This window comes from Clupea harengus, chromosome 17 (genome assembly GCF_900700415.2).
Source record: "Clupea harengus chromosome 17, Ch_v2.0.2, whole genome shotgun sequence".
Taxonomy (NCBI): Eukaryota; Metazoa; Chordata; class Actinopteri; order Clupeiformes; family Clupeidae; genus Clupea; species Clupea harengus.
Window position 1 is genome coordinate 6642360 of NC_045168.1, and position 22610 is coordinate 6664969.

Genomic DNA, 22610 nt, shown 5'->3' on the forward strand with positions numbered 1-22610 from the left:
TTGTACCTGGTTATTCCATGCATTCAAACAACGAGAAAGATTAAAACAACAAACAATGAAGATGCCCTTGTTTTCAGCAAACACTGATGTGGTTGACAGTATCCTTACATCCTCACATTCTGAAGAAACATTGCAGTTTAAGTGTAAAGGTAGACCAACTCCTGACTTAACTCTGTACCAGAAAATTGGGTCTTGTACATACGTTTTTTGGCAGGACTGGTAAGGTTACGAGATCATTTTTCTTCTTGTGAAACTGCTGAAGTGCTGCTTAGCATAAAGTGACTTTTAGCCACAGTTAGCTAACATTTAGTTGAAGTTTTTTGTCTAACTAGTTAGCTCATCTTACATCTAACTTGAATACGTCAGCTACCTAGCATGGGAGTTCCCAGTCGCTGGCTACCACGAGATAATGCTATCTTGCTATTGTTGTTAATGTTGAATTTCCTTTAAATTGAGTAAATGGGCGTTTAATCAACTGAATGGTCTTTGGGGAGATACTCATTATTTGAAATGTATTGCTCCAGAAAATCTTGATGTTTGCCAGAAGTAAAACCAGCTGGCTAGGGGGAAGGAACGGGGGTGAGTTGAGTTCACTTACAGAACATTAGGTGTACTTGATGCGTATTGATTATTGATGTCCCTGTGCTTTAGTTTCTGTTGATGTTTTTCGAAAGGGAGAGCTGCAAACATTGATTTGGAAGAGGTGGTCAACAAGTTTGTGGGATTGAAATGCCGCAAGGTGAATTTGACCTGTCGATGTTCTCTCAGAGTTATAGGCCTAAAACTGCCACTTCAATCAAATAGGCCTATAGGATGTTAGCCTTTTTAAGAATCCATCAATCAGTTGTATGTGTACTTTAATTCAATTTGTTGTAAAATGTATTGTCATTTTAATGCAGTTTGTTAATGCAATGTATTTCTACAATTAATAAGTTGAAAATGAAATGTCTTGTGTCTTTGCCTTTATCATATGCCCACAGTTCAGTAGGTATTTGTGCCTGACATGATGATTATGGCTACAGCCTGCATGTGCGTTAGCATAGGCCATATGTTTATTATGTTTGCAGAAAATAAAGAAAACACACACACACTAATGCCTAATTTATGCTACTCCGATTTCACAGAGTCGGACACAGGGAACGCCTCTCCGATTTTAACCACTCTCTCCGAGCCCTCTCTGAGCCCTCTCCGAGCCCCTCGGAGTGGCTGTCGTGCGCCTCCTAATTTTTCTAACTATCCCGTACGAGAGCCTCTCCGAGGTTTGCTCGGAGAGGGCTCGGAGTAGTATAAATTTAGCTTTACAGGTGGACAAGTAATAAGCTAATAAAAATGTTGATTTAATTGAATTCATTAGCTTTGAATTAGTAGATCATTGATTTCATTTTCCACCAAACAAACAAAGTAAACACAAATTAGGACAGCTGCGGTCTAGAAATGGGCTACTTCGGAGTACAAACAGGTTTTTCTTAGTAGCCTAGACTATCAAGGACAGGAAGGTGTGTGCGTAAATAAACCCCCACAGTTCCACTGACTCTGATAATTCGCACCATTAGCCAGAAAAGGCACACCCCGCCCGTGTGTGATGCCTTGAATCTGTTGAAGGTTAGTCTCCATTTGTTTCCCCAAAATTACCAGATGTCAGCAAAGCCAGGGCTTTTCTGAGTGAGCATTACCCTGGACCCCCTAGCTCTCTTGGGTTCACAATGTCATGCTTCATTTCATTTTCTACTGCACCGCTGATGGCAACACACCTAGTTTACAAGCCAGGGAGGGGTCCAATCTTCCAATCCTACTCTCTGCTCTCTGTATTAGTCAATAGTTTGTGTCAAACAAGTATTAATGTATATAAACTTTTAGTTTTGTGATGCTTAACATAATAAGGAGTTAATTAACTCTCCACCACCTGCTTAAGGACAACAACATCTACAAAAAGAAAAGACAGAAGACATTAAAGCCTTTTGGCAAATGACAAATGTAAGCTATCTAAGACAAACAAACATAACCTGAGGCATAAACAGACTTATTCTTCCAAATGAGCTGTGCTTCTCTTCCCTACAGCAGTTCACCCAAGCCATTTGTCTTAGGCTGATAAATCACTTTAAAAAAACAGAACTTGAGTGACTATAGCCTATTGTGTTCATTGCATCATTGGCCATTCTGACTTTCTTCTCATAACCATTCATTAGAGAATGGTATGTAGTAGCCTAACCTATTTTTTATATGGTTGAAATGCCAATAGTGCTTTGTAGGCTTATATAAAGAACATAGAAAAAATAGGCTGACATTTATCTTGTCAAAATTGACAGTTTATGCCAATGTGGGCCTGTGTTGAGTTCGGCCGTCCATAGCCTTCCATACTGATTTGACCTGAAATCTAGCTACTTTCCAAGACTGTCATCCTTAGCAAGCTGACTGAAAAAGGGGCGTGGACTACATCTCCTGTACCGTCTTCTCTCCATGTCCTGTCCGCAAGCTTTTTTTTTTTTTTTACTTCAAGAGGCTTTGTGTCTGGAAAGAGAGCATGTCCACCTTGTTATGGACGTGTTTTCCTGTTTTGACGAATATACCGATCTACGAAGGACTTTAACAAAGACGCGATCCACGTCAGACGAGGTGCTATCCCGCATCGAAAGCGGACCAGGCAAGCGCTCGCTGCTGGATGTTTGTAACGGCTATTAACAACGAATTATGAAGACAGCTGCCTACCCCGTTGACTGTGTCCATAAACCTACCGCGGTATGAAATTGACACCGTGATTGCGAAACTACATTTGTGCTCAGTCGCTAATGCCAGGAAATATGGGAAACCAACTACTTGGAATTGTCCTGACGTTGGGGTTTGTCTTGGAGGTGAGCCGTTTGTTTTCAGCACCCTGCACCCAGCGGGATCCTTGTAGGTGTCCTGAGCAACTAACACAATAGGATGCCGGACAAAACGATTTCAGTCTTAAGGTGGACTGTAGTTAGAGACAATACTCAGTTTTGAGTGGTATTTGTATAGATCTAGACCGCTGGTGGTCATTTCAATCCGTGTTGTAATGTAAGCGAGGGCAGGCGTACAGTAGCTACCCTCTGATGCAATTATCCTTTGTCTCCTTATTATTCGTCAGAATGTCACTGAAGGCATGCTATGTTAAATGGCGTAATAGAAACCTTCTTTAATGTATCGTTCTGTTTGTGTGATAAGGCATAGTGTAGAGTAGACTGATGTGAATGAGAAGAATCACAACAAAACTTAAAGGTTCAGTACACTCTGGGAACTCTTTGTCTGGAAGAACAGTGCACGTTACCTACATTTAGACTATTCCTACTGGATTCAATAAAAACTGCTAAACGACCAAAAACGAGACTGTTTAACTGGCTTGCGAATGAGTTTTGAACATATATACCATTGTATTAAGAAAGTCAAGACGAAGCAGTTAATGGTTGTTTTGCACAAGACTACAGAACTACAACCTCCTGCCAAAGCTGTTTATTCCAACCGTGCAATCCAAGCACAATAAACATCACCATCTGTCCAGACAGTCCCATAACTGTAGACCTAATGGTATGATTATTGCATATGGCTTCAGGGCACTGAGGTAGTGTGGATCTGATAATGCAATGCAATGTGGTTCACAGGATGTGTAATTTCACTGTTGTCTCTGTGAGATAAAAGGCTTCTGAAATTGTTTTCCCATCTCCAGTGGGAAATAGCGTTACTCTGATTTGCGCCAATCACTCCATAATCAGAGGCCTGTTTGATATTTTTGTGTGTATTTTAATATAATACTCTCCTGCTTTCCCCTGATTTATCTGGCTCCAGTGTGCTGTGGAGTTCATCTAGGTCCCTTGTTCCTCCAGCTTCCACACCCATTGAATAATGCAAGGACACTGTCTGCTTGTAGGCTCACAAGCCTGTGAGTTGTGCAGTGGCTGGGAAGCCGTTAGTCAGTGCTTGTTTTGTGACAGATGCAAACTTGAGTCACTCTAAAGCTAATTATAGTTTAAGGTGTAATGTAGGCCTGCTGGTAATTAGACATTAAGCTAATTAAAAAGGGATAGTTGTTACCACTGCTTAATTTAGCCCTGACTCGTTTAGTGAACCTCTCTCTCTCTCGCTCGCTCTCTCTCTCTCTCTCTCGCTTTCTTTCTCACCTCCAGCTCTTTCCCGCTGGTGTGTTGGTATAAGTGACTGTGGCAGATTACTGATGTTTATGTTATCAGACCAAAGAAGTGTATTCTCTGTGCCTCCACTGTTATAAATTGCCAGTGCACAAATATGAATATGCACTCGCCTGTTCATGTCCCGCACCTTCAACTGCGAAACAGTGAAAACAAAGCTAATCTGAGATGTGCATGTTTGTTCGTGACGACAGGAGTGCAGTGAAGAAATGAAGTGACTTTTATGCGTTAAATAAAACATCGGAGGCCATGAATAAATAAACAAGCCCACCCACAGAGCTCTCTCTCTCTCTCTCTCTCTCTCTGTCTCTGTCTCAGACTGGGGCCTGGGCTCTGGGCCTCCGTGCTGTGATGTGGCGTGCGGTGTCCACATCCAGAGACACTTTACAGGGGCTAAACAGAGCCTCTGCAGCGTGCCAGAGGCTGACAGGAGGGAGACAGCGAGCAGAGAGAAGTAGTGTAGAAAGGATGGATAATCCTAGCGGGTAGCTGCTTAGCGGAGGATGCTGCCATAATGTTCTCTGCGTTAAAACACAGGTGACAAGAATCCAGTTTTCATATTATTTCAGGTTTTGCGATATTTTACATCATTCATAGACAGAGAGCAGAGACAGACAGAGAGCAGAGATAACTTTTGTAGAAAGGATCATCGGGTAGCTGCTTAGCGGAGGTGCTGCCATAATGTTCTCTGCGTTAAAACACAGGTGACAAGAATCCAGTTTTCATATTATTTCAGGTTTTGCGATATTTTACATCATTCATAGACAGAGAGCAGAGACAGACAGAGAGCAGAGATAACTTTTGTAGAAAGGATGGATAATCCTAGCGGGTAGCTGCTTAGCGGAGGTGCTGCCATAATGTTCTCTGTGTTAAAACACAGGTGACAAGAGTTCAGTTTTCTTTCAGTCAGTATTTTCATTCGCTACCATAGGCGCTACCATAATGGTGTGTTTATTAAGACAAGGGTCAAGATGACACAAGCCCAGTTTTCTTTTTCTCTGCATTTAGTAAGATGTTCCACATCATTTGGGATCAGAAAGACTGAGAGTAGATGTAAGTAGTGTAAGAAGTATGTTCAGGTGTAGAGCTACCTCAATGATCTTCCTATTAAAACACAGGTCTTTTTACAGTCTCTCAGGATTGACATTCACAAACAGTATAACCAAATGCTCCTGAGGGCCACCGTACAGTCAGAGACAGCACTGCTGTGGGTATAATAAATGGCAGAAAGTGAGCAATGACCAATCACAGTGAGAACAAACGCCTGCCGTGGCCAGGCTAATACCTGAACAACACAGTGCTAATCACACAAGATGGACGGGGATCATATATAAACAGGAAGGACTATACCAAACATCTAAATTAGAAATAATTTAGAAAAAAAATGAGGTTGGGTGTCACCAGGGCAGTGGTATGACCTGACAGGATATTTTTGTGCAAGTGTGTGTTTGTGGTTTGGTTCCCTTGCCAGGACACAGATAGCGCAGGCCTCTGGGTTACATCTGAGTCAGATACAGCATCAGGGATGTGCGGTCCTATGAGGCAGAGCCTCACCTGTCATCTTGAAAAGTAAAAAAAAATAAAAAAAATAATAAAATAAAATAAATATTGCTATTTCTCTACTAATCTGTGGTATAGGTTTAATTTCGGCATGATTCCAATCATTTTGAGCATTTTTATAATCAAAATCGCTGAATTCGCTGAATTTGCGCATGTCCTATTCAAATAGACGGGAGAAAATAAGGGACGTGCGGTCAGGTTAGGCACCATGTATTGTCTATGGCAGGGGTTCTCAAACTTTATGGGGCCAGGGACCCCTCAAAGGGCAGAACATTTTCCGAGGACCCCCTCATAATCGCATCCCAAATTAAACCATATAGGCTTATAGCTATTTATAATGTTATATGCTTTTGGACTCTTTTACTCTAAAATCATATAGTACTAATATCACAAGAGTTTTAGATAGTCATTGTATTACATTTGGCATTACTTGACAGTATGTAGGATAGATTTTTAAATTATATTTTTGTAAAATGTGCTGAGAAGCTACTTAATGTTCATAGTTTGTCCAGTCCAGTTTATTTACCCGGCAACCTTTGGAAGCCAGATATCTGCTGTTGGTTTATGGTTGATGTGATGAGCACTTGTCTGTATTAGGGTTGTCACGAACACTTAACAAATGGCATTCATATTAGTATTAGCCTCCAGCAAGATTTTAATGAAAACTACATGGTGACATCATAGCATTGATTATACACGTATAGCGTTTTCTTTCTAGAGTTTATTTTGACAATGAACTGGGCTACGTTCTTGCAGCCAAATTGAAAGCTACCAACGTCTTTAACGAGAATACATGCAATAGGGCCATCCGATATGCCTTCGGCTAACCTATCTTTTAAAAAGGGCCTTCTGCAACGATAAACACGACCCGTACTGATGGAAGATTAAATACATCACTTGCAGATTATCGCAGTTAACATTACTAGCGTGAAAAATGCGGTTTAGTTACGTTAGCCACACTGCATTATGATCATTGTACTACGCATCGTCAAAATTCTGTGATGGGGAAAATCGCTTGTCGCTAAACTAGGCTAAAACTACTAGTGTTAGGCTGTATATGGGTGAGCTTAGAGGGGTTCATGTTTATAATCACATTTGCTAACCTGTAGTTCTTTGAAAAGTTCGGGTGTCTGTCTGAGAGGTGCTTAGCCATATTTGACGTGTTGCCTCCCTTTGCCAGAGTGACTTTGAAGGATGGGTCTCTGTGTGTCGATGGGCTTTCCTTCACATTCTGCTTCGTACTTCCAGATCTTATTTCTGACATATATTTTGTTTTAATACAAGCCGAGGACGGTCGGCAAGAGCTCCTGCACATGAGGCCATGTCTCCCCTGAGATCACTCGCAGTGTGTGAGCGCTGGGAAGCCCCGCCCTTGCAGTCAATGCGTGCAGGTAGCCTGACACTGACAGGGAGCGGAACAGTGAGTGCGCTCTGTTTGCGAGCTATTTTAATGAAGTACCTATACTAAAAATATGCAAATCCGTATCGTTTTTTACGTAAGGTTTCCGCGGTACCTTTCTAGTACAGGTACACCGTCCAACATTAGTCTATATGTTTTGTATACTGTATTGCAATAAATAAAAAAAAACGTTGGAAGCTAGACTTTTTCGCGGACCCCCAGGCAAGGCGTCGCGGACCCCAGTTTGAGAACCACTGGTCTATGGGAGCTAGTGAGGCAGTGCCTCACCTAGGATTACGCAATCGCTCCAAACTGGGTTTTGCGCATGCGTGCGCATGCGTAGAACCTTTGAGCTGAGCTCAAAACGCATTGAAAAATCATGTAGGTGAGGCACACAGTACCTCTGCCTCAATGAAGGGGGCGTGCGAGAGCGCACCTGTCGGGGTTATGCTGGGAAACGTTGCTCTTCTTCTACACTTCTACTTGACGGCGAAAATGGAAGATTTTATTGCTAAGCTGAAGCAGTTCTCTAAACTGGACTTTCAGTCCAAACGTGAAATGATGAATAATGGGAGACCAATGCCGGAGTTAAAAGGTATGCTTCAAGCGACGGGACAGAAGATAACTCGATCGACTTCTCACATTCAAAGCCAAATTGCTTTGAACATGTTTGGAACCTCAAGAATAAATTTGGTTTTGAACTTACAGCGGCAGCTCCGTTGATTTCCCATTATTTCTCTTGGGATTGTTTTATGTCTATGTGAAGCCATTTAACATCACTCAAGTGGTTGTGATCACTTGGAACCCAAGACTGCTTTTTATTGGTGAGCTGATTTTGAGAAATTAAACTTAAATTGTAAGTAAATTGTGTTTCCTGGTTGCAATGGTTATCCTGTTGCTACGTTAGCTAATTAGCTTAGCTAAGGACACTTAATAACCTTACGAGTTAATCGGAAGAGTTCAATTTGCATGAAATGATAGCTGGTTATCTAGCTGATGTTATAGTCTCCTCGATTTAACTCTTAAAATTATAATGGGAAAAGGTAGAAACCCTCAGGGTGCTTGTGCAACTTCGTAAGAAAGAGTTCATATTCATAAGTGCATAATATTTACACATGAGTTCATCACAAGCTAGCAGCTGCCTACTGTATGCACCTTACCTATGTGTGTGTAAAGAATGCTGATATGAAAAACAACCAGTAGTCAATGTGAAAGCTGCCAATTGAATGGTGATCTTAGATACTCTATCGTAAAGGCGCCTATTAACGCCCCAGCTATTAAAAACATTTATAGATCGAAAAATCTTTAATCAATCAATCTTACATATTTCAGGAGCGGTGGGTGTCTAGATTAGGACTGGTAACTTGTTTGGATTTCAACTGAAACGTGTTTTCATTTTTTCCCCCGTTGTGTAGACCGACACGCAAAATTAGCTGATACAGGAGGTGGAACCTATTAACAGCCTTTCTGTATATACTGTATGTCTATGCAAAGCTCTATGACCCTCACAAATTCTCGTTGCGAAATCGAATTCGTTCAGTTCGTTCCATCAGGGTTTGTACACACAGAAATAAATCGCTGTCTAGTACACTAAATAACACTGTACTGCAATTTTTTGCACACATACAAGTTAAATACCCCCTTTGGGTAGGAGCGTATGGTGTTTAAAATCCGTTATCCTGGTTGATATAGAAATCAATATTAAGTAACATGTACCTGCGTGAGGCTGTTAATAGGCGCCGTTACTAAATTGGGTTTATATGTATTTGTAAATTTGACTCTGAAAAAGTCAGTGCCTCACCAGCCACGAACCTCACCGCACGTCACTGTACAGCATGTACCTAACCCATGGCCAGATGTACTTCTACTCCTCTTAGTTTGCCCCTGAAGTCATGCTGTAGCCTTTAATGACTATTAAAGGCTCTATAACTGAAATAGATTCCCCTAAATTCTCCTTGTGTGTAATGTGGGAGCCATCCCCCTTAATGCCATTCTGTTAACTGCAGAAATATGTAGTTTAAGGCATTATTCAGTTGTCCATTCAGGTGTGGTTAAAAGTAATGAAATAAAGGTTATTTCACTGATTTAAGGGGAACGAATAACCCAAATCAATGCACAAAGCTGCTTCATATTTCTACAAAAGGTTAAGTTAATGGATTATGTGTTGTTGTACGCGGAGAAGTAGCAGACTAGAATCAGATTGATTCTCTTTCTCTATTCAACTCCCAGCTGACAAAGACGTTATGTGGAAAAAGTCTTTATTAGAAAATTCGAAACAATCGAATCAAAACAAGTTTTCAGCTAAGGAATGGATGTGTCTTGTGGCATTAGCTTTGGGATTACTTCATTTTCTCTCTTGGCCTGTTCCTCTCTCTCTCACTCTCTCTCTCTCTCTCATTCTCTTTCTCTCTCACACACAGACATTCTCTCTCTCTCTCTCTCCCTCATATATCAGCAGCAGATGTATAAGGCTAATGCTGGAGGTCAGTGCTTAGTTAACTTACAGCTCGGTGCCAGTCTTACACCTCTCTGGCTACCCTCTCTTTGAACAGGGTTCACCCTCTTACAAGGGCACATCTGAGGCAGCAGACGTGACAGCCATGCTGAGCCCTCTTTCCACGATCCACAGCATGTGTGTGTGTGTGTGTGTGTGTGTGTGTGTGTGTGTGTGTGTGTGTGTGTGTGTGTGTGGAGACTTGGCCTCCACGGAGACTGTGCACGCACAACAAAAACTTTTACAGGGCAGCCTGTTTGGACTCCAATTAAAGGTGCATTGTGTAGTTTGCGTTTACAGTTTAACAGTGGTGGTGTAATTCGGAAGGCACTGGAAGCATCTTATTGGTCTCTCCCAGGCTGTGTACTGCGTCTCTTTATGTGGTCCTGGAAAGGGATCAACGCTCACAGAATATACCCTAACATGATTAAACATCATCTTTTTATTGTTCCTTCAGTATGGCATCAAGGTCGGTCTAGGAGGATTAAAGTGAACAGTAGCGAGGCCAGACATTTATTCTCAAGACAGAACTAATTCCCCTTCTTGGTATTTGTTGACACACTTTAGTGTGTTTCTGTTCTTATTGGTGTGTTTGTTAGTTGAGGTTGTGTGTTTGCTTGTTGCTGTGCTTACAAAGCAGGGGCTGGTCCTTCATGCGACATCTTTGGGCCTCTATGGTATCCGCAAGCTCTCCTCACATATGCATGGGTCTGTGTAGTCAGCCATTAAATAAGAATTCAATCGAAAGGCTGGTAGGATGAACCAATCCTAATGCAATCATTTTTTTAATTAGGTCAACCGTGCAGTAGCATGGGTAAGATAAACAATCTTTTTCTATTTTTTTTTATTTATAATTTTTTTCTGAAATTGGAAAATAAGTGGTTGACTGAGCTGATAATAAAATTTGGAATGACAATAGAGATTGCTGGTTATTTCTGTATCAGGGTGTAATTGTGTCATTCTCTCAGTGTTTGTCTCTGATGGCCTTTCAGTCCAGGCGTATTTGTCATGGAGGAGTAAAAAACTGCACAGAGTCAAGCAATGAAACTGAGACTTTCATCTTGAAATACAGAAAATGTGGTTAAAATGATCAATGAAGAACAATAGATCCTGAGTTTTGGAATAAGAAACATCCTTTATCTCTGCAGCCAAGCATCAATTGACATCCCTTCAGAATAAAAACGTTTAACTCCTCACCCAATGTTAAAACATATATAAAGATATATCGTGCTTACTGGTGTGAGTTTTCCATCTGCTGAACAGCCAGACAAATTCCATGTTGTGAAGAAGCATCTGAGACTCGCTCACACTTAAAACCCTGTTCCTATGCAGTGTGAATGCAACACTACCATGGAGTGTGTAGCGCCTTGTCTCTACGGTGTGAACGCTGATATTGTGGATCTTGCTGGATAGAGGTATGGTTGGCAATCCTTGACATCTTCCCTCTCTCTGTTCAAAAGCTGTCTGAGCCACAGTCGTGGCAGGAGAATGTAAACGGTTTCAAAATGTGTATATATTTACATCTTTCTTGATTTAGCAGACGCTTTTAGCCAAACCAACGTGCAGAACCTTGTAGAGGTATGTTTTCATCAATGTGTGTGATACCTGGTTATGGCACCTATAACGTGGGTGTTGGTAGCACCTCGCTTTACCAGTTGAACTGCAGAAGTACATTTAAAAAGACAAGCATGGCTAAAAATGTCCCTGAAAATGTCCTTAAAAAATGAATAGGAACTAAGTGCCAGTCAGTCTGCCTCTACATGCAAGTTACTGAATAAACTAGACACATTTGTTTGTGCCAAACACAGACGCTAGCTCAAACACCCACTCCATCTACCCACAGACAGTGTGTGTGTGTGAAAGCTCAAACATCCTCTCCATCTATCCACAGACAGTGTGCGTGTGTGAAAGCTCAAAGTTAAACATGAGGCCTGGAGGGTGGCGAAGAGAGAATTAATCCATCGAAGAAATTCCTTTCAGGGATTAGTGCAGAGGCCACCGATAAGTGCCAAAATAAAACATGGCAAAATGATCCTCAAGTGCGTGTTTGCCAGGAGCAGTGCATCTAAGCACACGGAAATGATCCATGTTGGACTTGTGGACAGGGAGGTGGACAACTAGGCAGGATTATACAGACACGCACACACACACACGTACACACACTCGCACACACACCTGACACTCATACACACTCACACACAGATAAATGTGTTTTGGGGGAGCTCTACAGCTTTATATGCTGTGTGTGTCTCACCTGGACTATAATAAGGATATTTCTCTCAGAGAGAAGCAGTGGCTAAACAATGTTACCGCCAGAAGCTTCCACAGCCAGAGAGAAGAAATAGAATTTGGAGAATCTGTCGGCGATCAGATTTCTTTCTCCCCAGCAGTTATATCTGTCAGGGTGTAAGAGCAGGCTCCAACAATTACTCCCATCCATCCTTGGTGGACTAACGAAGGTTTTTAATGGCCGGATGTTTTCAAATGACACACTGCCTTCTTTTTCTCCTGACCGCGCTCGGCTGTGTTAGAATGTGTTATAAAGGTAGCAGGTCTAGTTATACTTAATGAAGATCTACCACCCTGTGGTGTCATTGTAGGTCAGGTTCAGGAAGTGACCTGCCTTTCTGCACACTGCATCCTGTTCCTATTCTGTAATCTAGTTCAGAGAGATCAGGTTGGCTGGAGAGGATCTGTTGCTCGATTACTCCAGTGTGTTGGCCTTCAAATTACAGTGATATTCTGATTTACCAAAGAGCAGGACACAGTTTAATTCACAATACTAATTGAATAACAGATGACAGCCCCTCCCCTAAATCAGAATATTAACCTAATTTAAATGACAAATTTGAGCACACTCTAGTTATCTGGTCTGAATCTCTGCGTGGGGATGTTTATAATGTAATTTACATGCTTGTTTCCACCACTGCAGGGTAACATAATGTTGCATAGTATAGCCACAGTCTGCGTGGCATCTGAGAATGTGAAGGGTATTTAAATCCATTTGCAATTCCTTGCATGTATCACATTATCTCCTTCCACAGTCAATTTAGCTCTGTGGATAAAGAGAGGGATCTGTGTGTGTGTGTGTGTGTGTGTGTCTGTGTGTGTGTGTGTGTTGCTGGAATAAGGATGGTCTCTCGGTGCCCGGCTCAGGAAATGTGCTTTTAGAGCAGGAAGCTGGCATGGGCAGGGAAGAATTTGAGCACACAATGGGTGTAGCGCTCGTACCCGGCTTGCCAGTATCTGTCAGCTGTCTTCTGCCATGGCTGGCTGTTACTGTGCACTCTGTTGCCTGTTTCGTTGCCCAGTCTGTTGCCCATTCTCCTGTTGCCCACCTCGGTGACAAACAACCCATTGTGCCCCCGCTCTGTGCCTCCCTGCCCCCGTTTGTATGCCCCAGAGATGGAGACCCATCCTTAGGGGATGCTTAGGAGTCTGGACAGGCCCTATTCTATTCCAGTTTTCACGCCAGAAATTTCTGGAACAAATTGGAAAAAAAAAACTACTGAAACTTTGAAACAATGTGCTGTCATGCTCTTCTGCTCCTTCATTCTCTCTCTCTCTCTCTCTCTCTCTATATATATATATATATATATATATATATCTTCCTGTCTCTCACTCTTTCATTCTTTCTCTCTCTCTCTTCCTGTCTCTCGCTCTTTCATTCTCTCTCTCTTTCTGTCTCGTTCCCTGAGCTCTGGTTCCCATGCGGTCTGTGTATGTCGTTAGGTAGAGATTTCTGCGCGTCAGGAGTTATTTGTCTGTGTGAGCGCTAAAGCAGCGGCTGTGCTAAAAGATCGCACCTGACAGTCTGTGTTAATTGAACATCGCTGACCTTTACCGTTCTGTCCGCTCATGTCTGCCGCTGCAAAGAGTGGGAGGCTCGTCTCTGATAACATCTGATTCTGCCCACAGAGACAGCGGGAACTCACAAACACATCCCCTCCTCGCCAAACAAAATAATCTTGCCGTTTCGATTTTGTAGAATACAGTAATTAATCACTCCGAGGAAAAGCTAACATTTCAGTGTGAATGCCACGGCTGACACATTTTCAGACACAACAGCATGTCTGACAAATAACAGAAAATTTCAGAAAAACGCTGTTCGCACTTCAGATGAAAGCCTAACGCTCTCCCCCTTCTCAATCTCTTTTTGTATATGTCATGTCGATGTATTCAGGGAGTCAGACACACTGTGTCCATTCAGATGAAAAGAGAGAACACTGAGAGAGCTGATCAACTCCACTAGCTGGCTTTCAGCATGCAGCCCACATGGTGCAAACATCTCTGAACACATACATTGTCCATAGGCCTGCTTCTCTGTACGTCCCTCCACTCCTCCACAGCCCTGCGTAGGCAGCGGAGACACAGGGAGAGCGGGATGGGGGCATGCAGAGCTATTTAAATCAGGGGCATTTATATTCAAGGGCATCAATGAGCCTGTCTTGTTTGGGCGCAGTGAATGGATGGGGTGGGTGGTGGCGGCGGCGGGGGTGTAGGGGATGCGAGCGGAGTCGGGCATAATTGAGGACGACACCAGATTCAGCTGCGGGCAGCCAGGTTGTTGTCACATAAATCATAGCTTGGCTGATTGTAATACAGACCTGCGGAGCTTCCCCCCTGCGGTCGCCTCGATAAATTCTCGTAATACAGTCGGGCTCCTGATAGTTCGCGAGTGATGTGGGGCACTTTGATCTTTGGAGGTGTTCTGAATGAGTATGGACTGGCACGGGTCTGGATATCCGATGGGAATTGCCATATTTGATTTGTATCACCGCTTTGATGCACTTTGATGGCTGTTTCTTGCATGGGTTCGCATGTTGACGCCAAGTTCAGACTTTTAAGCAAGCACAACCTCAACCATATAATAGCGAAGGAGAGTTTGAATCCTGTTTGTTCTCTTTTCTTTATTCACTGTTGGATCTTCCCCTATCTCATTCACTCTAGCAAAGGTTCAGTCAGCCAACCCCAATTTAAGACAGGACTCTCTCCATCACACGCTCGAAGGTGGCTGGTCCATTGTAGAGCCCGAATGGAAGCACTCTGAACTGCCAGAGACCATGGACGGTGGAGAAAGCGGTACATACTTGTGGCGTCTGCTCCACCAGCCAGTAGCCACTGTGGAGGTAGAGGGTGCTGAACCAGCGTGTCCCAGCCGTGTAGTCGAGGGCGTTGTCGATATGTGGCAGCGGGTAGGGGTCTCAGTGGCTATGCAGGGCGTGGTTGTCTCCCAGCCCCGCGGTCTCCACTCCTCTGTCCCAGGCAGTGTTCTGGGGCGGACCAGGGAGATGGTGGACCCGGGGTCCGTGTGAAGCCCCTGCACTCAGCCCAGCTGCAGCTGTTCTGGTGGGGATGCAGCGGGTCCTGGGTCCTGGCAGGGCGGCAGCATCAACAATCTGCTTCTTCCTCAATGTCCTGAGCATCCTGGCTCCATCGGTGGATTCCCCCTTGTAAGCCCAGCTCTCTCAGCGGTCTGCCTGGGGAATGCTGGCTCTGTTGGCAGTGGCTTCCTCCTGCCGTCCCCTGTCCCCTGTCCCCTGTCCCCTGTCCCCTGCTGCTGCTGCTGGTCGATGACGCCATCGATCTCTTCCAGTGTGGTCATCCTCGAATCCCACTTCTCTGGCCTCAAACCTTTTATTATACATCACATAAAGTTCAGGCAGGAAACACAGGAGGGAGGCCTCTTCTCTGCATGAGACAGACAGTAAAGGCGCACAAAGATGCTAAACAATACGGGACTAACGCACAGGCATTTTCCAACATAACACACCATCAGTAATGATAGCAGTAATGCACGCTAACATGAGACACAAAAGGGGAACGTAAACTACATTCTAAATTCGGACAACTTCTACGGAGTTAAACATTAACATTCTCGCTACACATTCACACTGCATCCATGGAAACTAGCAGTGCCTGATTACACACGCCAAAGCTTTCACTTCCCTTGTAACCCTATAGTATGTTAGAGGCTCGGAGCTCAGATAACGGGTTCATGTTTCCTCATGTTGACAATTCAAACTTTGTGTAAAACATCGATTTACACATTTCCACTTCCTGCATAACGTTTCTCATCGTCAACATCAAATATGTGCCCTTTAAACACATCTGCCCTGAAGTGTTTGAGATCTTCAAGATCAGTTTTCCAAGTCTGAAGTAGAATGATTAAGTCTATTGGCTAGTTTGAGGAAATGCATTATAGACAGTTGGGGTTGGTAAATACTGGCTGGCTCCTGTGAATGGGTTCCTAGAGAGTTAGAATATCCTTCACCCTTCAGTGTGTGTTAGTTAAAGTTTGCACTGACAGCTATGCACCATCCTTGTCAACAGACCTCAGAGAAAGGAATCCATGCCTGCCTATTTAAAGTGGAAACTTTCTTTCTGTCTTTCTCTCTCTCTCTCTCTCTCCTCTGCTACCACTATACTGACAGACTTCAATGAACAGGAGCCTATTTTTGGAGGGGAAAAGGGTATATAGTGGTATCTGTGGAACTTCTCTGCGTGCTCAAGGTAGTTAAAAATAAGTAAATCTTTCTTTTCTCCGAGATTTCTTCACTTCGTCTTGCCCCATTCCTTATTTATTTTCTCTGGCTATGTTTTCCAAGCAGTCCCTCTACAGAGGGAGGTGTTTTGTGTTAGTCCACTAAATGATCAAACATAGCCTGCAGCTCAGAATTACCTTGTGTCGTTAGCGGGGCCAAGGGCCTGCAGCTCAGAATTACCTTGTGTCGTTAGCGGGGCCAAGGGCCTGCAGCTCAGATATACCTTGTGTTGTTAGCGGGACCAAGGGATTCTAGCTCAGAATGACCTTGTGTTGTTAGCGGGACCAAGGGATTCCAGCTCAGAATTACCTTGTGTTGTTAGCGGGGCCAAGGGCTGACAGCTCAGAATTACCCTGTGTTGTTAGCGGGGCCAAGGGCTGACAGCTCCTGACTCTTTTCAGGAAGTTTGTTGTCTTGTGAAACGATTATTTGAGACCCATTAAAAGCTTCTTTTTGCTGGGTATCGATTTTCAAGAGTGGGAAGAGATCCTCACTTACCCTTCCTGAGAATGATGCACCTTGACAGGTACTTTACCTTCATACAGAGAGAGATAGATGGACAGAAAGCAAGCAAGAGGGAGGGAAAGAGTGAGAAAGAGAAAGGTGGACAGCGCTACGCATGGTCAAGCAGGGCTCATGTCAAAACAGAAGCCAAAGCTTCAGCCAAGTCATCATCAATTTAGAGAAGCTGTAAGAGTCTTTTTTCCTTTTGTTTGTAAAGGGAAGCAGAGCTGTTCACAGACATTGTAGTCTGTGTTAAATGTATTTTACAAAAGCTTTTGCAATATAAGGTGGGTGTTTTGAAATGTGGAAATTGTGCATTATTCCTGAAAGGAGTTTTATCACTGAGTATCTGCTAAAGGCCATGGGGCGAGGAAGTTATTGAAGAGACAGCCATGCTCCTGAAGCTGCAGTATTCCATTCTGACAGACATTACCTTTACTTAACAAATGACCAAGAACTCAAATCCTTGACTGCCAATGCCATTTCCTCTGAGCATCCAGCGTAATAACAACTGTGAGGATGTGAACAGTTTCATCCGTTATGAAGTTGGCTTTTGGAGGGAGTTTGCTCAACCTGGCATTCAAATACCTTATAATATGACTTGTATGTGCTTTTGTTTTAACCCTTTTGCAAAGAACTTGCTAATATTACTTCCTTTTTTTCCCAGTCCCATAATTAATCATTCTGTTTAAATACTTTGCACCCCCATCCCCGCAGTTGTATTTGTAACAATACTCATTTTTAGTCCACAAATGAGTACAACTTAACTCAAAGTAAATTACGGAGGATGAAAGCTTCCGTCAGACTCTCAATGACTTTCTCTTTTCTCTCTTCTACTTTGCAGTGTATCGAGGCCAAGAAATACTGCTGGTATTTTGAAGGTGGATACCCCATCTACTTCATGTAAGTAGCCATTCTCTGCATTGCCAGTGCGGTACTGTTTGATTCTATACTGCAGTCTTGCTATCTTAGCCACTATCGCTAACATCAGAGGTTCTTCCCTTTCCTTTGGAGCCAAACCAGCCCTACTGTTTCATATGTCTGTGGCCTTGCATCATAATGGACCTCTCGACCTGGGAGAGGAGAGGCCTTAAAGGAGAAGTCCATGATTGTAATCCAATTCCCTTTTTTGTCATATTCAGCTAATTGCTCTTCATGGTCCTCTAGATGTTCGTTCTGTGTGTGGTCTAAAAAAAAAAAACCTCTGGTAAATAAGAAACAAAGTGGTAAACAAACAAATGGAGTGAGCCATACACTGTTCCAACCAATTAACATGTTGCTTCGCGAGCACTGAAGGGAGGGGTGTAATTTGTCAACTGTCAAATGTCAACAACCTTGCACCAGAATCGCAGACTGAACCTTTAAGTCTAGTCTTACTGTCCCCTGAGGACCCTCTGTGTGTCCTCTCTTGCCCATGAGAGCCAGTGCAGGACCGGTGCCATCGGCCGGAGACACACAAGGTGACGAGGAGAGAGGACAGAACACTACCTCCTGGAAACAGCAGCAGCAGCAGCAGCAGCTATTGGCTGGCAGCCAAATGGAGTTGCTTAGTAGCTATTGTTAGAGTGAAGGGGGTGGTGCTGCAACTTTGACATTGAGGAAGAGGAAGAGGAGGAGGAGAAGGGTGGCATAGCTTTAAAATCCTGTCCAGAAATATGGGGCATTCACGAGGTAGTGTCATTTTATATTTTTCATTCAACAGACTTGTAGAGGTTTTAATGCGCAGGGCCTGGTTCAGCCTTATATAAACTTCCCTATAAACACTGTTTGGTGAGGCTTACTACACCAAGTCCTTCCCTACACATCTGAGTGTTTGGCTAGAGTTGGGGCAATGGCTGTTTTTTCCCTCTCATAAACGCATATGCTGCTGTACTGTTGAGGTGTAGACCAGCGACTGTTTCACCGCTACAGAAAACTCCAGCGGCTAAAGGCAGCAGAAGCCTTCTTCACTTCTGCGCGACTGCCATGAAAGGTGTTTCAGCCGCATTCATCTTTTGAAGCCAAATCCCAGCATTTGCAGGATTTTCTGCTCTCCTTATTTTCCATGCCATTAACTCCCCCACCTCCCCGTGGCCAAACCTCAGACATGGGAGGGGAAGAGTGAGGCAGACTGGAGTGGAGAGGAGAGGAGAGGAGTGGAGAGGAGAGGAGAGGAAAGGAGAGGAGAGGAGTAGAGTGGAGTGGAGAGGAGAGGAGAGGGGTGGGGAGGAAATGAGAGTGCACACTCTTCATTTTCCTGCCTGGTCAGTCACCCCGCAGTTTGTGATTTGTTATTAATGTGCTCACACTCGTACTCATTTTTGTACACTACTCAGAATCAGACTCCTGTATTTACTTACTTACTATTTATTTACTTTGATTTCCTTTCTGTATTTTTTTTACATTTGACTTTTTAACATTTTAACTCTGACAAAGACTCTTGTGGAGAGTCATAAAAAAGAGTGAGGCACTACTCTCAAGAGAGTTCACTGAATTTGTTTTGCATTCATTGGCTCTAATCCCCATCCTTAACCTTAACACATGACAAGAGTCTTCACTTTATCTGGCCAAAGTAACAACATTTATGTTTTTTATTTACTTCCCCAACTCATGTAAAGATGTCCGACACATAGAGAGTGCTGCAGGAATTGAGGAGCACATTCACTGATGGACACATACGACATGTAAATGTAAGATTTGCTTCAGTCATTCCCTATCTGAGGGACTTATGATATCAGATGGCTCTCTCATTCTCACACACCAATGAAATGAAGGTAAAAGGTATTTATCAGACGCTTTTATCCCAAGCGACTTACAGACACCCTGCAGCGATCCGGAATTGAACCTGGGTCCGTCACTGATAAAGTGGTGATGCTACTCTGCACTGCCACCATAGATACCATAGATAATAGCGTTCGTGATGTCATCGCTCTCCCTTATCAGCTTACCTGTGCGTTACATTCTGAAGTTCTGTCTGGTCTTGCTATCTGTCTTACTCTCAGAGATCAGTGTTGTCTGTCTGAATCACCTTCAGATAACTCACGCTTCACTCTTTCTGAGCTTAGCAGGGTATGATAATCAGAATCTAAGTTCCCCTTTGTGAAGTTGGGCCCAGTGTGGGTTTGGCTCTGTGTTTAAAGAAGTTATGCGGACTCTCTGTGTCTCCGGGATCATTCCTGTCTCACAGTGAACAGCTTATTCTAATCAGTGATTCCTATCAGAAATACCACAAATAGCTGACTATCTCACCCTAAGAGTATCCAAAGAAATTGTAGCTGTTTGGTTACTGTCAGGCATAGAATTTCATTGCATTTAGAGTTTTCTCCTACTATAATCAAACCTTCAAGAATCTCACTTTGTCATATTACCGGGTAGGTAATGTATGTGCTACTGGAGGTGTGGGTTGATGTTTTTGTAACCCTGATGAACCATCCCTCACAGACAGCCTCCTGGTGGAGGAGGAGATGACGGTGGAGAGAGAAGAAGAGAGGAGGAGATGATAAGGGAGGAGAGCTGAAGGAGGAGAGGAGAGGAGGAGATGACAGCTGAAGGGTAAAGGAGAAGAGGAGATGACGGGGGAGAGAGGAAAGGAGAGGCAGAAATGGCAGTGGAGGGAGGAGAGGAGAGGAGAAGAGGAGATGATGAGGGAGGAGAGCTGAAGGGTAGAGGAGAAGAGGAGATGACAGGGGAGAGAGGAGAGGAGAGGCAGAAATGGCAGTGGAGGGAGCAGAGGAGAGGAGAAGAGGAGATGATGAGGGAGGGAGGGATCCAGTAAAGCTCTAAGCCAGATGAGATGAGATGAGATGAGATGAGGCCCATTAGCAGCTATGAGAGAAGAGGGCTTCAGGCTTCAGAGCCTCTTAACACAACCACTGATGTCTAGAGAGATGGGGAGGGTGCTGTGTGACAGGTTAAGACACAGGAGATTGAGAGAGAGTGTTTGCTACTTAGCCAGAACACGTCTGGAAGAAAAGAGAAAGAGAGAAGAAGGGCCCTAATTTGGAAGACTGTGAGCTACACGTTAGGCACTGTGATATCATTATATTGCTCAAATAGAACAACATCAAAGGGAGTGGCGTGGGACTGGATGTGTCTTTGTATCTTCTGAGCCAATCATAACACTGGGAATTCTGATATGTGCTGTGATGACAAGCACACTGGTCACTTGTTTGATTCACTTCATGCTTCAGTGCATATTCATATCTCCAAACTGTTTAATTGTTATTGTGAAATGATGAAATATATCATGTTGAATTGATAATCCTTGCCATGGCCTTCACATTATTGAACATATCTGGGCCTAATAACCACGCTGGAAGCCACTAAACTACAGTAAGATCGTTGGGGATTTATTTAAGAAGAATATGATGGAAAGGGAAGTGAAGACGTTATTAGTGATGCGTAGCCGAAGTCCCGTTTTCTTCGTGGAGAAAATAATGCATGCTTTGTGTGTATCAATCAATAAGCCAAAAATACTCAAGTCGCAAGCATAATGTGATACCCAGTGATTAATGCTAAACTGTACCAGCAAAAATCCAACAGAAAAACATGAGAAAAGTATTGATCCCACAACGACAATTTTTTAAATGAAGTGGCCCGTGATGATTTAGTCCTTTTCAGGAAACAATTCAGAAGTAATATTCCATATTCAGAACGAAGTGAATACTCTTAAATGGCGAAGGCCCTAATGCATGATTTTGGAATATTTGATTCACTGTCTGTGCGACCTAGAGCATAGTTGTGCCTAACTGCGTAGTCTATGCAGCCATTTGGTAGCATATTCTGTAGAGTTGAATGATTGGTCAATTTAGTCAATGTTATGCTGTCAAACTGTGCAGAGATTTTACTAGAAGTGTCTGTCAGACATTAAATACCAGGAATGCACCTTCCTCAAAACAATTAGCATGAAATGCCCACCTTTTTGATCAGACACATCCAACTGAGGCGATGCTCTGCCCTCAAATGAAATTACCACATAAATGTACCCTAGTAATCAAAATAGCTTACCCTTCTATGCTGCACGCAAGAACTGTGGTGAGTGCCGCTTCTCAGCTCACACCTCAGAGGGAGAATATACCAGCTCAGCACACAAATATCACAGCTACCATGTTCTAACATCGAAGAAGCAATTCATATATAGTGTGACCTGCAGTGCTGAACTTTAAGTTTTTAATAAGAGTTATATGCGTCAGAGAGAACATCATTGTGAGTATAAAATAGGGTGATATTGATGGAATGAAACCCAAAAGGACTATATGCTGGTGTACTTGAAATAGGTGACAATCGCCACAGGTTTGTCCGGTCAGAACAATAACGGATGCCAATGTTCCAATGAGGTCTGATTTATTGCACACACACACGAAGTGAAGACATGAAGTGGTTGATGAATGATGCCCGTGAATATAATTATCCCGTGTAAAGGGACTTATATCCACATTTGAATCCGTGAACTGACTGATATAATCCGTGTTTGAACCGTGAAATGATAGACATGAATCCGTGGTTTCTATTAACAATACAAATTACAAATATATACAATTAAATACAATAAAGATGATATATACAACAAGAATGAAACAGTATATACACTATGAATATTACGGCTATGATTAACTACGGATATGTTCCTTTCACACCGTGCCGCGTAACGGTGAACATTCCATTTATCCCGTAATAACAGTTACTGATTGAAGTGACGGTAACAAGTAAAATACAAATTATACAGATGACACATATCACAAACACTCACATTCTCAATGACGCACGGCAAGAATGAAAGTGAATGTCTCTGATCGTGATATTGTCCGATGTGCTCCTTGATGATGACTTCTCCAACACCGCTCGACTTGACCCACAACTTGGCCAGAGGAGGGTCGGCCTTATATAGTGTAGATGAAGGGGAGCCTTGAAACCGTTTAGAAACTGTTGGGGTTTGACCAAATGGTCAGTGAAATTCCACTGTGCAC

The 22610-nt window shown here is 43.2% G+C and overlaps 1 protein-coding gene across 1 annotated transcript in view; it reads left to right on the forward strand.

Annotated features, from left to right (window-relative positions):
• Positions 1 to 1153: 1153 nt before the first annotated feature.
• Positions 1154 to 22610, forward strand: part of vopp1 (VOPP1 WW domain binding protein) — a 51867-nt gene continuing 30410 nt past the window's right edge. The window contains exons 1-2 of the mRNA XM_031584229.2: positions 1154 to 2849; positions 17510 to 17568. Of these exons, the coding sequence (XP_031440089.1) occupies positions 2787 to 2849; positions 17510 to 17568 (122 nt within the window). The 5' untranslated portion in view covers positions 1154 to 2786. The remainder of the gene's footprint in view (positions 2850 to 17509; positions 17569 to 22610) is intronic.